This window comes from Bombus flavifrons, chromosome 12 (genome assembly GCF_040668555.2).
Source record: "Bombus flavifrons isolate JBK064 chromosome 12, iyBomFlav1_principal, whole genome shotgun sequence".
NCBI classification, from domain to species: domain Eukaryota; kingdom Metazoa; phylum Arthropoda; class Insecta; order Hymenoptera; family Apidae; genus Bombus; species Bombus flavifrons.
In genome coordinates this window covers 11,733,561-11,747,249 of record NC_138453.1, presented here as the reverse complement: position 1 = coordinate 11,747,249, position 13,689 = coordinate 11,733,561, and the positions used below count along the sequence as shown (strand labels likewise).

General features: G+C 32.8%; 2 protein-coding genes across 2 annotated transcripts; both read right to left on the bottom strand.

Annotated features, from left to right (window-relative positions):
- Window positions 1-573: 573 nt before the first annotated feature.
- Window positions 574-7,178, bottom strand: LOC138185754 (uncharacterized). The gene is made up of 10 exons (XM_069124919.1): window positions 6,732-7,178; window positions 6,065-6,590; window positions 5,610-5,831; window positions 5,185-5,436; window positions 4,938-5,102; window positions 2,660-3,069; window positions 2,003-2,528; window positions 1,681-1,902; window positions 1,335-1,586; window positions 574-1,221 (listed from the first exon to the last, which is right to left on the bottom strand). The coding sequence occupies exons 1-10, from the start codon at window positions 7,065-7,067 to the stop codon at window positions 1,052-1,054; spliced, it is 3,081 nt and encodes a 1,026-aa protein (XP_068981020.1). The 5' UTR covers window positions 7,068-7,178; the 3' UTR covers window positions 574-1,051.
- Window positions 7,179-9,310: 2,132 nt separating this feature from the next.
- LOC138185641 (cytochrome P450 6a2-like) lies at window positions 9,311-13,292 on the bottom strand. Its single transcript, XM_069124749.1, has 6 exons — window positions 13,134-13,292; window positions 11,573-11,930; window positions 10,925-11,450; window positions 10,588-10,809; window positions 9,970-10,221; window positions 9,311-9,769 (listed from the first exon to the last, which is right to left on the bottom strand). Exons 2-6 carry the CDS (start codon window positions 11,906-11,908, stop codon window positions 9,606-9,608), a joined length of 1,500 nt encoding a protein of 499 aa, XP_068980850.1. The 5' UTR covers window positions 11,909-11,930; window positions 13,134-13,292; the 3' UTR covers window positions 9,311-9,605.
- Window positions 13,293-13,689: the final 397 nt, after the last annotated feature.

Genomic DNA, 13,689 nt, shown 5'->3' with positions numbered 1-13,689 from the left:
ATTGAACATTCGAGTATCTCGAATAGACAATTATTCGAATTCTTTCGTTCATTTGATAATTAGATGTGCCGGTATCTTACATTATGAACTTTTAAGACAGAATTTTAATTCGGTTATTGTTTCATTTTAATATATGTAATTGATATGGAAATACTGATACAATATTTCGTATTTTGATAGAGGTCAATCAAAGTTTCTACCTCTCCTTATCTTCTGGAAAGGATATACCGATGCTTCAAAAGCCAGAAATGTAAGTATTATTACACGTTATATTCCCACTAATTTTTTTTTTTAAATAAATTATAGTATTTTACGTTTTGCAAGCGCATGATAAAAGGACTACTTACTTGTAAATTGATATTTCAGATGATAGATCTTGAATGTACATGCGTAAAAGGAGGGTGAAGGAATCTCCACGTACAACTTTCACCTAGCCAATTAATATTATTTGATATACAAATACTAATTACATCACTGCGAGATACAATTATGAATTTTATAGCGAATAATATATGACTTGATTGGCTGCAATCGTTATTACGTTTTTGTGTAACTAGAAAATTTACTCGGTACTTAATTAACGTCTGTTTAAATTTTTATTAATTACATATAATTATTACAAAAATATAATATTATTTACAAATAATTAAGTTGGGCTGTTTTAAGTTCGGTGTACTGTCCAGTTTAATAATTTGTAATAAAAAACGGAACTATGATACATGGAAAATAGTAATTTTTGTATTAGTAATTAATAGTTTGATACCGCCTCATACAGAGTCCCTTCGATTTAACAATGGAATATATATATATATATTTATTTATTTAGATATGTATGTATTTCACGATTTTGAACTTGGACTTGAACTTTTGTTTGTTACATTAGTTTTACTTCCTTAAATTATTATACATATAATATTTTATTTTTGTAATCTTTGATAATTTATAATTAAATTTATGTATATAATAATTTAAGAAAGTAAAACTAATCAAAGGTTCAAGTCCTAGTTCAAAATCGTGAAATTACGTATCGAAAATATTATAAGATTTGGTACTAACTTCCTACTTTAGTTAATTTTAGATATATTCCTCCTTTCGGCGCTAATAAGAAAGCAGCTGGATCAATTACATACGGAATCATAGTTTTCTCGCAAACTTCAACTTTATGATTGCGAAGTATTGTTATCAAACCAACTTTGGATTGATAAACTGCAAATCGAGCGCCTGAAATATATTAAGTATGTCGTTGAATATATCGCAGTACTTCTTAAAATTAATGTAGTATCTTTGCAGCATTAAGAAAAGATAACTATAAGATAAAATAGTTAAACACGTACCAATACAATTTCTTGGCCCGTCACCGAAAGGCAAATAGTGCATGGAATCTCGTGATGCAACGGCGTCATCGTTAAATCTTTCAGGAATAAAAGCATCAGGATTTGGATAAATATCAGGGTTATGATGAATCGCATACAATGGTATCCATACGAATGTCTTTTCCGGTATGGAAACTTTAGTGTTGTTAAAAGTATAACTGCTCACTGACTTTCTTAGTATAAGCGGTCCAGCAGGGTACTTTCTTAACGTTTCTGCAATAAATTTAAGCAATAAAAATTAGTTTATGGTTATTAAACAAATGTGAGTCAAAGTTATGGTAAAAAACGGATAACGCAAGTTACGCACCTCGAAATACTAGATCCAGGTATGTCAAATCTTTTATTTGGTCATATTTCAATTCACCGTCGTTTTCCTCAAAGTGTTCTTTAATTTCTTGCCGCAATTTGTCTTGTATCTCGGGGTTTAAAGCTAATTCATAAAGGGCATTGCTTATAGCTGACGAAGAAGTCTCAAATCCAGCAACGAAGAAAACGAACGCTTGAGCCGTTAATAGAGTGTCCGTAAGCTCTGTACAAGACGATTAAGGGATAACGTGAACTACTTATCAGGGATAGCTATCGTGGGAATTGCTTAAAAATTGCTAATAAGAAAAATTTAAGGTACTTACTAATATTTTCCAATTTATCTGGATGTTTCTTAAGTTCCATAAGCATATTCACAAAGTCAGGCCTCACGATGTTGTTGTCATCCCTGTACTTCATCGTATCAACGATTATCTTCGTGAGGAACGTAGTGATTTCCAGTGGTGCCATTATGGAACCGAGTAAATTGTAAAGGTGAGGAAATATTTGTCTAAGTCTAAATCTCAAAATTTGCCCAAAGGAAGTGGCAAACACTTGTTTGCCCATTCGACGAAATTCACTATCTTCGTCGGATAAAGCGTTCATTTCTATACCAAAGGCACAGCTACCTATTACATCCGTCGTATATTTGGCTGTTAATTCGCGGCATTCTATGGGCTCGCCTTTCGCTACTAGGCTATCGAGGTACTGTTCCAAGTGTTTCGAACATTCTAATATCAGAGGAAACATCTCTTTGAGCTTGCCAGATGTAAATACTGGCGAGAGCCTTGTCCTTAATGGACGCCATCTCTGTGACTCCAAATTGAAGAGATGTGGAGATAGTGGTTCCGCCTATGATCATTTTTGAAACTGGTTCGATATTCGACAAAAGTAAAAAGATCGCGGTGTGTCATTAAATAGTTTAAAGAAGCAGTGTGCCATGACATGGTTAAGATTCACGGCTTACCAGTTAGCTCATTTACCTTTTCGTGAACAGGAATCCCTCGATCAGCAAATATAGAGAAATCTCTTATTAGGACATCTTTTATGAGCTCCGGATCTTGAAGAATTAGTATAGGCGTTTTTCTTGTAAATATTCCGACCATTGGCTCGTCTTTGTACTCCTCCCAGAGTTTCTTCAAATACGTGCACATCGATGTCCTTAGCAACATTACATCTTTGATGTTACCGAACATTGGTACAGGCTTTGGTCCAGGTACTCCTCGGACTTTCCAAAAATCGAAAGTCGAGGTAAGGTAGAAATAGAACGCGAAAAGTAGCGCGATAATTCCGCAAATAATTTCGAAGTAGGTTGCCATTGCGCTACTCGTTGCTTCTAATCTGATGGACAAACGATGATTCATAAAAGTAAATTTTCTGCAAGATATTGTTGCTACTTATATTTTTATAGTAAATTCAAAATCGTAAAAGTTATATGTTAGCAATGTATTTGCCAGTATTTTGGGATAAAAATCAATTCTCAATTAAAGTTAGACATAATTGAATGAAAAGAGTAAGATTAAATTATTTTTAGTTTCGACGTGTAACGTAATGAGTTTAAGTATTAAATAATTATCGTTTTTAATCTGTTCGGATGTAGAACAAGTCTATGTCTGTCGTGACATGTATTGATAGAATCAAAACTTATTTGAAACGAGGAAAATAATATCACGAATTTTTTAATTGATATTCCTTGTTTAAAGTTGTCGTTTGTTTTTCGTACGTTAGTTAACAAAATTTATATGTGATGTGTTTATTATAATGTAAAAATTAAGTACACAATTTTAACAAAACATTAAATTATCTTTTTTTTAAATATCTTTAGTACACGATATTGGAGTTTTGTCGATTTATCAAATAAAAAGGAAAATAAAAAAATCATGCAAAATTAAAAAACAACGATAGACATATATATATCATTATTATATCATGCGTGCGAATGTGTTTGTAGACAAACTCGTACTACTCGATCATTAGCAACTTGAAGCTGTGCTTCAAGGTCGACAAGCAGCACAGCAGAAGCACGGAAGAGTTAATAATAGTGATTCATTGTATATATTATACTATTACTTTGCATATATTGTATAACAAGATGGTTGTATGTGACGCGCGGTAAACAAAATGCTTACGACGCTTGACACGACGTAGAAATTCACTGTTTGACACTATTTCGGAGGCACTACCGCAGCGGAATCTTCTCAGTGGAATGGTGTGTGCATGATTCGATAAAACAACGGAATGCGCAATCAGAATGAGTTGCATAAACGCAACGTTAATAACTAATAAAACAGTCACACAGGTCACATGTAGCTAGCAGATCGGAATTTTATTTGAATAGTATTTAATATGGGAAAGATAAGTCGATTAATAAAACGTAATATGTATCTATTTTGTCTGCAGCTATACTCGCTTGCACGGTTCTACCGACTAACTGTCTAGCAAGAATATTATCGCCAGAGTACTGGGGATTTAACTGAGGGATCTGATCGATGCAGAGTGATGCGCAGCTCTGTAGGTGTCGCCGTTAGTATTGGATACTTACTGATTAAACAAAATAATATTGCAAGGCAATTAAGAATACGTAGTAACAAACAACTACAAAGCAAAGAATGGTAATTCAGATATTTATTTTGAATAATAGCTAAACTGCGGCCTACAGTAGCGTTACAAAATCCGTTAGTAGATCAGACTCCAGGATGTCGACATTTTTCCTACTAAACCCAGATTCCATAGCGTTTATCTAAGTGCATATCATGCAAAAAGAAAATGTCATTCTCTCGAGGAAAAAAAAATTTCCATAGTTGGAAATGCCCAGTCTTTCTATTCCCATTAATTTCTCCAGTACTATAATGTGATTCTGGTAATACGATATGGATTCGTCAGATTCGCTAGATTTTTGGAGAAAACATTTTTCTAATATTTCATTACATTGTTGAAATAGATCTGTTATAGATAATAAGTTCGTAGAAGCGCATTTACTACAAATTATAGTAATTATTTGAATTTATTAAAAAATATTATTTCGTATTTACAAATATGATAGTAATAATTAGAATAATAATAAACAGTGTTTTTATCAATTTCTTCGCAGATAAATGATTAGAAGAGATCGAAAGCTTAATACGTTTTTATAATTTTTTTTATTATAGAATAGTCAAAAAGTGCAAAATACAAAATCTTGAAGTGACAAATAAAAAATATGTTACGTTATGTTTGAAGTTAAAATCTATGAACAGCTACCGTTCAAGTAATAAATTCAACTTTCTACTTTGCTTATTTTCAAGTGAATTCCACCCTTGGGAGACAATGTAAGGGAATTCGGGTTATGTACATAAGTAGTTATTGTCTTTTCGCAAACATCAACTTTGAACTTGTGTAATATTTTTATCAGTCCCATTTTAGTTTGATAAATCGCAAAACGTGCTCCTGAAACAATAATTAAATTCGTTACGTGGATACAAAACAAATTAAGAACAATTATTTAATTCAATATCTGTCCTTGCTTTACCAATGCAATTTCTTGGTCCATCGCCAAACGGTAGATAGCACATCGGATGTCTGGCAGATACTGCGTCTTCGTTAAATCTTTCCGGATCGAATTTCTCAGGATCCGGATAGATATTGGAATCCCTTTGAATCGCATACACGGGAATAAATACTCCGGTACCCTTAGGAATCGTTACCTTTGTACCACTAAAGGTATAATTAGCGTTGCATTGTCGCCTTAGAAGCGTTCCTGCTGAATACTTTCTAAGCGTTTCTGTTTAACAAAAGCAGATACGCGTAATTTTAATACGTGGATAGATATTTTTATTTTTACAATTTTTATGGCGTAATTTTAATATTTAGTAATTGATTTCACGCGCTAATTTGGGATTAAATGCATGAACATTCGCAGTTAAATTATTAATAAAACGTTTAACAACAACGTACCCTTGAATATTTTGTCCAAGTATTTCATTTCTTTGACTTGTTCGTATTTCAGGTTTCCATTACTTTTGACATGGAATTCTATTATTTCTCTCCGAAGTTTATCTTGTATATCAGGGTTCAAGGCCATTTCGTAAAGTGCGTGCGATATTGTCGTCGAAGACGTTTCGAATCCAGCCGCGAAGAAGACAAAAGCTTGCGCAGCGAGAATTGTGTCCGTTAACTCTATAAAATTCCGTAAAATTACGATAGAACATGAAATATATATTATAATGAATGAATTATATTGTACTACTCTAATTAATAATTCATCAGTATTCTGCGCTACAGTGTTATCTATATTAAACGTAGTAGTTTGCGTAATTAAGCAATTATCCAATCTCAATTTATCATTAATTCTTGCATAACGATGGCTGAGTAATTAAAAACCTATTTAAAGGTACAATTAATTGGCTTACCAATATCTGCTATTTTTTCCGGGTGCTTCTTCAGTTCCATCAGCATGTTTATAAAATCCGGCCTAACGATGTTATTTTCTTCTCTATATTTCATCGTATCCGCGACCAGTTTCGTAATAAATGTACTTACTTCCGATTTTGGTATCAAGAACCAAAGAAAGTTATACAACCGTGGAAAAGTATCTCGAAAGGTTATCCTGAGGATCGTTTGCAAATTTTGATCAAAGATTTTTCTTCCTATTCTTCGAAATTCACTCTCTTCGTCTGACAGTGCATTCATGTTGATACCAAAAACACAGCTTCCAATAACGTCAGTAGAGAATCTCGCTGTTATTTCGCGGCAATCCATGAAGCCTCCTTTTTTTATAACCTTCTCCAAGCATTGTTCTAAATTTTCGGCACACTCTAATATCAGGGGAAACATTTCCCTTAGTTTACCGGAAGTAAATACTGGTGAAAGTTTCGTTCGCAAAGGCCTCCATCTTCTCGCTTCTACGTTAAAGAGATTTGTAGCCAATGCATCAGTCTGCGATTAAAATTAAGTTGAAACGATTAATCTCGTAGAATCTTGATAAAAGAGTATCGGTATTTTCCAATTAAATTATACTATGTTAAAAAAAATATTAATGTCCATATATCTTTGAACGATAGTATACATTGTACATACCCGTTCAGCAACATTCAGTCCTCGATTGTCGAACGTAGAGAAGTCTTTGATTAAAACGTCCTTGATGAGATCTAAATCGCACAAAATAAGCGAAGGCGATCCTCTCACGAATATTCCAATCATTGGTTCGTTTTTGTATTTCTCGTACAGGCGTGCTATATAGTCACCTATACTGATTTTTCTCAGCATAACATCTTTGATATTTCCAAAACCTGGTATAGGTCGAGGACCAACAACGCCACGATCTTTCCAAAAATCAAACGTAGATGTTAAGTAATAATACACAGCAAGAAAAACTGCAACGATCACACTTAGTATTTGAAAATAGTCAGCCATGTCGATGTCCCGTCAACTTCTGTTCGGACGAAGGTTCGTCGTAGACTGACGTCGTTAAACGAACTGCTGTATAATTCTCTTCCGAGAACACATCACTACTGGAATTTATAATGCTGGCACACGAACATTCGTATCAAATGTGGACAGACTAGATTTTTAAAGAAAATTTAAAGAAAATAGATTTTAAAAGAACATGAACTTGCGTTTTCTTGCTGTTGAGTATGTTAAGTAAATAGAGTTAATCAGGCTGAATCATCTCACGCAACATATTTTGATATGACGTGTATCTACATAAAGTTCTGTGAACATGACGATGGTTTTATTTATTCATTACTCAAGGATATGGAAAGTTAATTTTATAAATAATCAAGTATCTCTCCGCTCGTTATCTTGTTAATTAATATAGAAGCTATTTTTCTACGAGTTTTAACAAATGTTTGTCTCTCGTGTGTTTATAGTGACAAGATTTTTCATCGATTCTCCGATTCTCCAGAGACGGTCGTTAAACAAATTGTAATGACTTGCGTTTACGATGCCAATGCTCCGTTGTATGATTTTCCTTCTAAATATACAGAGTGTTATACGAAAAAATCAATGCAATTAATGTAAGCCTTAAAGTCAATTCTCTCCATGAAAAATATGGAAAATTTTCACGCTTACAAATAATATTCGAAGCGCTTCCTCTCCACTTTAAAACAAGGCTGTGTAACGAATTTTTTCAAGTCCTTCTGTATCTCGCTTTTCATCATATACAATCTTGTATTTATTGTCATGTTATCTTCTATTCATTATACATATTCATATATAATAATTGAAGTAAAACCGCTGAAATACATTGAAACATGTTGTGATACATAGAACAGTATCAGTTACATTAATGCAGAAATGCATTATGGTCATGAAATAGTATCTCTATGACTTCGCTCATTAATTACGCATGGTGACTATATAATGATGTGTCATCGGTACTGATGTTATTCCAACGTACGTAGGTAGCTGAATACCACAAACAAAGTCCCGCAAAGGATGCAAGACAAATGTAAATATTATTTCACGTTAATCGAAGAATCTGGTGGATTTGATTTCACATCGAAAATATTGATTGTATGAATGAAGAACACAGAATACTATAAACTACGAAATCTTGAATGCTTTTTTTGTGATTATTTCTTACTATAGACTTTACACTCTTTCTATCTCTCTGCTTCCAAATTAGATTCATGCAAGGCCACGTTCTTTTATCAGAAATTTCGCGAAATCTTCGTCAGACCGATTTTCTTTTAATACATTGCACATCATTTCCTTGAAAACAAAAATTAAAGCTATTACAAGTAATGATAACAAATATTCGTGGAATTGTATCGTTTACGTGTAAAATACAAATACACACGTTTAATAATCTGTTTTTCGTAATTACATAGGTACCGTCAATAAAACTGAAATTCTCTTTGTATTTGGCATCGGTTTGTTTTGTAATTAAAAGCAGTATTTATAATGCATTCAGGATGTCATTTCTTTTAAAATCTGTAGTATGTACATAAACCAGGAAACAATGTTATATAAACGCATAGATTTGAATATTTATTAACAAACTTTGAGAAAAACGTTGAATATTAGTGGAACGATATTGAGGCTCTGCAATTGAGTTCATGCCACTTATCTTATCTATAGAAAATTTTTGAAGGGAAAGTGTGTGTATCGAATTAACACATTTTGCGAATTGATAAGAAGAAGCGAGTCATTCAATAAAGGGAATTGATGATTCGTTGTGGTAGGACATTGGATTGAATTTCATAGAACAAGAAGTTCATTTTTACTACAGTCATTAACAATTTTGTTATTGGCGTTATTTACGTCAACCTAATCTTCGCTTAAATAATATGTAATATGTAAATATAATTCTCTTAAATAATGATAATAACGATAGCAGCTACGAGTCAGTTCTCCACCTTCACGTATTTTATATTTTTGATTCTCAACTTTTTAATAAATTGCCACGGATGCACAATTATCGGCATGTTGATTTCTTCAACACGTTCAAGGATCATTGAAATAGCTGAGATGGGTGAGATATCGATATTTACCAAATAATTTGCAAGATCAATTATTGATTTACATGTTTCAAATTTTTAGGAATTCCCTAAAATAGGCAAAAACACTTATTTTGTTTATTAAAGGCATTATTGAAAATCTTTCAGATTACAATTTTCATTTACATTAATAACGATATAAGTTATTTAATCCTAATCCTACTTTATAATTAAGTGCGAAACAATGGATAATTAAGTGGAAAAAATATAGATATATAAATAGATGTTTAAATTTACAATAAAGAAATGAAAATTTATACGTTACTCGAATAAACAGATTACTAGAACGACGATTCTAATCTAAATAACAAGAGTACCCATATTTATTTCTTTTGACTAGAACGACCATTTGCATGTACGTAACACGAACTAGATTTTTCCGAAATTTACATAAATATATGCTTGAGCAGATTTAAAAATTATCCAACAGAATTTTTCAGCACTCGCTTCATATTTTCGTTATCTTCAAGTATATTCCTCCTTTTGGTGCTGACACAAATGCACCTGGATCAAATTCGTAGGGAATTACCGTCTTATCGCAGACTTCTACCTTGTAGTTACGAAGAATCGTAATTAGTCCAACTTTGGTTTCATAATTTGCGAAACGTGCACCTAGAAATAATACAGTACGAAAAATTGATTAATAGTTGTGAACATTTGTAATTCATTGGGGAGTGAATTTAACAAGTTACAGATGGAAGTAGAAAGGAACGATAGATTATTAATATTAAATATTTTTCATTTTCCTTTCCTAATCAATTCTAAACTTTCTAAATCGTGCAAAAATAAAAATGGTCATGTAATTTACATACCAATGCAATTCCTTGGACCATCGCCAAATGGTAAATAATGCATGGGATGTCGGGCAGCCACGGCGTCTTCGTTGAACCTTTCGGGATCAAATGAATCAGGGTTCGGATAAATATCTGGGTCACGATGAATCGCAAACACTGGTATCCATACCAGTGTTTCCTGTGGTATCGTAACTTTCGTATTGTTAAAGGTGTAGCTCGATTTCGTTCTCCGCGGTATGAATGCTCCTGGCGGATACATTCTCAACGTTTCTGTAAAAAAAGAATAAATCATTAGAATTCGTACGTTTATTAAAAAGTGTAAATCTACGAAAGTATGTTAGAGCTGTCGATCGAATTAAAAATAGAGTTTAAGTCGAAAGAATTACAGATTAGATTAGAAATGTATGGTATTAATAGCAACGATATAATTAATAAAATCAAAAGTAATATTTGATTAATGGACAATAACGCGTCATATCTGTATGCGTGTGTGTTGTGTACCCAAAATATGGCAATCTAATAATATCGATGGTGCTTGTATAAATATAAAATTTCATTAGACATCGTAGGTATATCGTATTAATTGGAAATAGATTCGATTAGATAAAGTGAGAATTAAAGGAGAATTAAAGATACCTTTGAATATTTTCTCTAAATATTGCATTCCTTTGATATCTTCGAATTTTAACCCTTCACCATTCTTGCAACAATGCTCTCTGACTTCCTCGCGAAGCTTGTCTTGTATGTCTTGATTCAAAGCTAATTCGTAAAGAGCGTTGCTCATAGTCATAGAGGAAGTTTCAAAACCCGCTGCGAAGAATATGAAGGCTTGCGCCGTGAGTAGCGAATCTGTCAGTTCTGGAAAGAATTGCGATCACGCGATCAATTTACATCGATTAACAAATTTTCATTCGTTTTAAATCTATTTGGCAAATGAATCATTGTTATAGAATTAAATGTCTGTGAGACGTACCGATGTTTTCAAACTTCTCCGGATGTTTCTGCACCTCCATCAGCATGTTGATGAAGTCTGGCCTAACGATGTTATGCTCCTTCCTGTACTTTATAGCGTCAGTCACAATTTTTGTAAAGAATGGTGCTAACTTTCGATCTGGTATTATATAACCGAGCAAATGGTACAACTTTGGCATGAATAATTTCATCTTCTGTCGTATGACGTTTTCCAGATTCACAGCGAATACTTCCCTGCCCATTTTACGGAATTCGCTGTCTTCCTCCGCCATTGCGCTCATCTCGATACCAAAGACGCAAGTGCCAATTACATCAGTAGTGAATTTTGCCGTTACTTCGCAACATTCGATGGGCTCTCCTTTCTCCACACGCTTGTCCAAATACTTCTCCAAGTGCTGCGAGCACTCGATTATAAGGTAAAACATCTCTCGCAACTTGCCGGATGTGAATATCGGCGAGAACATAGTTCTCAATGGTCGCCATCTCTCAGATTCCAAGTTGAAGATACTTTGAGATAGTGGTTCCGTCTATGGATTAATTAATTTGAAAAATCAAGTTATACAGTATATCGAGCTAAAATTGGGCTTGTTTATTGCACGAAGGATTACATTGATTTATTTCTGAAAATCGGACTTATAATTTCGCTTACCCTTTCATAAACATGGAATCCTCGATCCGCAAATTTGGGGAAGTCCCTGATTAAAATGTCCCTGATGAATTCTGGATCTTGCACAACAAGCAGAGGCGATCTTCTCATGTACAAACCAACCATTGGTTCGTTTTTATAGGTATCGTAAATTTCCTTGAGATAGTGAGGCATTGATTTCCTCGCGAACATAAGTTCATTGGTGTTACCAAGGAATGGCAGAGGTTGTGGTCCAACTACTCCGCGATTTTTCCAGAAATTGAAAGTCAATGTGGCATAGTAGTAGAGAGCAAGAAGCAATGCTGCCACGCCGCATAAAATCTCGAAATAGTTCGTCATTTTGCTCGATGATCTGAAATCAGTAGTTGCAAACTATTTTAAAGATGTTACGTTGAAGATTTCTAACGATTATTATATTATTTTATATAGAATGTGTATGGTACGGTGTATTAACTTTTGTAAAGTAGATAACTGTTATTAGACTTAATATAATAAGTAACATTTACTTGTATGAAAAATTATTTTTTCTTTTTCGTAGTCAAGTAGATAAATAGCTCTTTAAGATAAGTGCGAAGTGAAGAGTATTTATGTTTGAGAAAATGAGATCAGACAGATAGTAGAATAAGTGAAACATCGACCGGCGCGAAAAATGTTTGAATAATTGAGTTATTACCCATATCATATCGAGCAAATTAAATCATTTTAACTCTCTAGTTTATAGAGAATAAAAGAAAATGTTTTAAGCAAATGATGCTAAATTTGACGACAACAATTTACAAATAACAAAATATTACTACGAGTCATGAATTTTGAAAATAATGTAATAAATATTTTTGTGCGAGATTGAGTAATGTACATAGTAATTAAAATGCAATAAAATTATTCTAAAAATAGGCAGGTAGATATCACATTATTCTAAAAATATCTTGTGCAGGTACAGTCGTCTAGAAAGAAAACTTTACGAGTTAGGGTGATAAGTATTTTTATAGTTAGAGTACTTAGTTTTTAGGAGATAATGTTTGTGTGATAATAATGGTAATCGTTTGAAGTACTGCGTGTAAGATTTAGATTGCGATAAAGACTTATGATTAAACTTGACGAATATCGATTTTATGAATAATTGTTCGTTAAATATATATTTATTAGCAGATTTTTTCGCAAACAAAATCGAAGAAGCAAGTCGAGAAAAATGAATTCCTCGTTGATTTGAAATGTTAATTAATTTAATATTAATTTAAGTTTTATATTATATTTCTGTACTCTTACATTTTATATTGTTAGAGTTTCTTATTTTATATTTCTATTTGAATTTGTACGTTATTGAGGTTTAAGAGGAATACAAGAGAGTTTGAGTGAGTAGATTTTAAGCCTAAATGTTAAATATGAGAAATGTTAAGCTTGATGATTCGAAAAGTAAACCATAAATGTAAACCAAAGAGAAATGTAACTGGAAGTTTAACAAATTACTTGAGAATGAGGGAAATCTTATGTTGTTTGCCAGACATATCGCATAATAAATTTACAACTAAGCAGAAATATAAATCAACTTACGATAAATACACAGTCTTGCTATTTGTATTATTTGGTAGTAAAAGAGAAAGTTACGAAGGTGCTTCTTGAACACGTTTTTACATGGAACTGGCTCCCGCAGTAGAAAGTCTCGTAGTCTTATACCTACACCGTCCTTGCAGTTATCGTTCATGGTGACATGGAGCTGTCCGTAGTAATTTGTTTCCCTCCCGGTAGTTTCTGAAAATGATCGCTGCTAACGGTACGTTAGTATGCTAAATCTCTTATTGCTGCTTATATCCTCATTACTGTGATTGCATTAAGGAAAACGTATTTGTTTGTCGATCGTGTTCATGTGTGATTACGTTGCAATTATAACGATTTGATACATCACCAACTAAATTATTAAATATATAACTTAATTGAATATAAAAATAAACTTCTACTTTGAGAAATTTAAGGAATATAAAACCAAGATCTGAGTATTTAGATCTGAGAAATGTAAAAGTAAGATCTATGTATTTTACGACACTTGGAAATATGAATTATACCTAAAAATATTAGATAAACTGCACTAATTAAGAAAAATTCTACTTTCTTATGTAGAATGT

Coding starts and splice junctions, on each gene's coding strand:
- LOC138185641 (XM_069124749.1), bottom strand. CDS start 11,908: ATGACGAACTATTTCGAGATTTTATGCGGCGTGGCAGCATTGCTTCTT. Junction 11,451..11,572: donor GATTCCATGTTTATGAAAGG/GTAAGCGAAATT, acceptor ATTAATCCATAG/ACGGAACCACTATCTCAAAG. Junction 10,222..10,587: donor TTTAGAGAAAATATTCAAAG/GTATCTTTAATT, acceptor CTTTTTTTACAG/AAACGTTGAGAATGTATCCG.
- LOC138185754 (XM_069124919.1), bottom strand. CDS start 7,067: ATGGCTGACTATTTTCAAATACTAAGTGTGATCGTTGCAGTTTTTCTT. Junction 5,103..5,184: donor TGGACCAAGAAATTGCATTG/GTAAAGCAAGGA, acceptor TTATTGTTTCAG/GAGCACGTTTTGCGATTTAT. Junction 1,222..1,334: donor CGGGCCAAGAAATTGTATTG/GTACGTGTTTAA, acceptor AATATATTTCAG/GCGCTCGATTTGCAGTTTAT.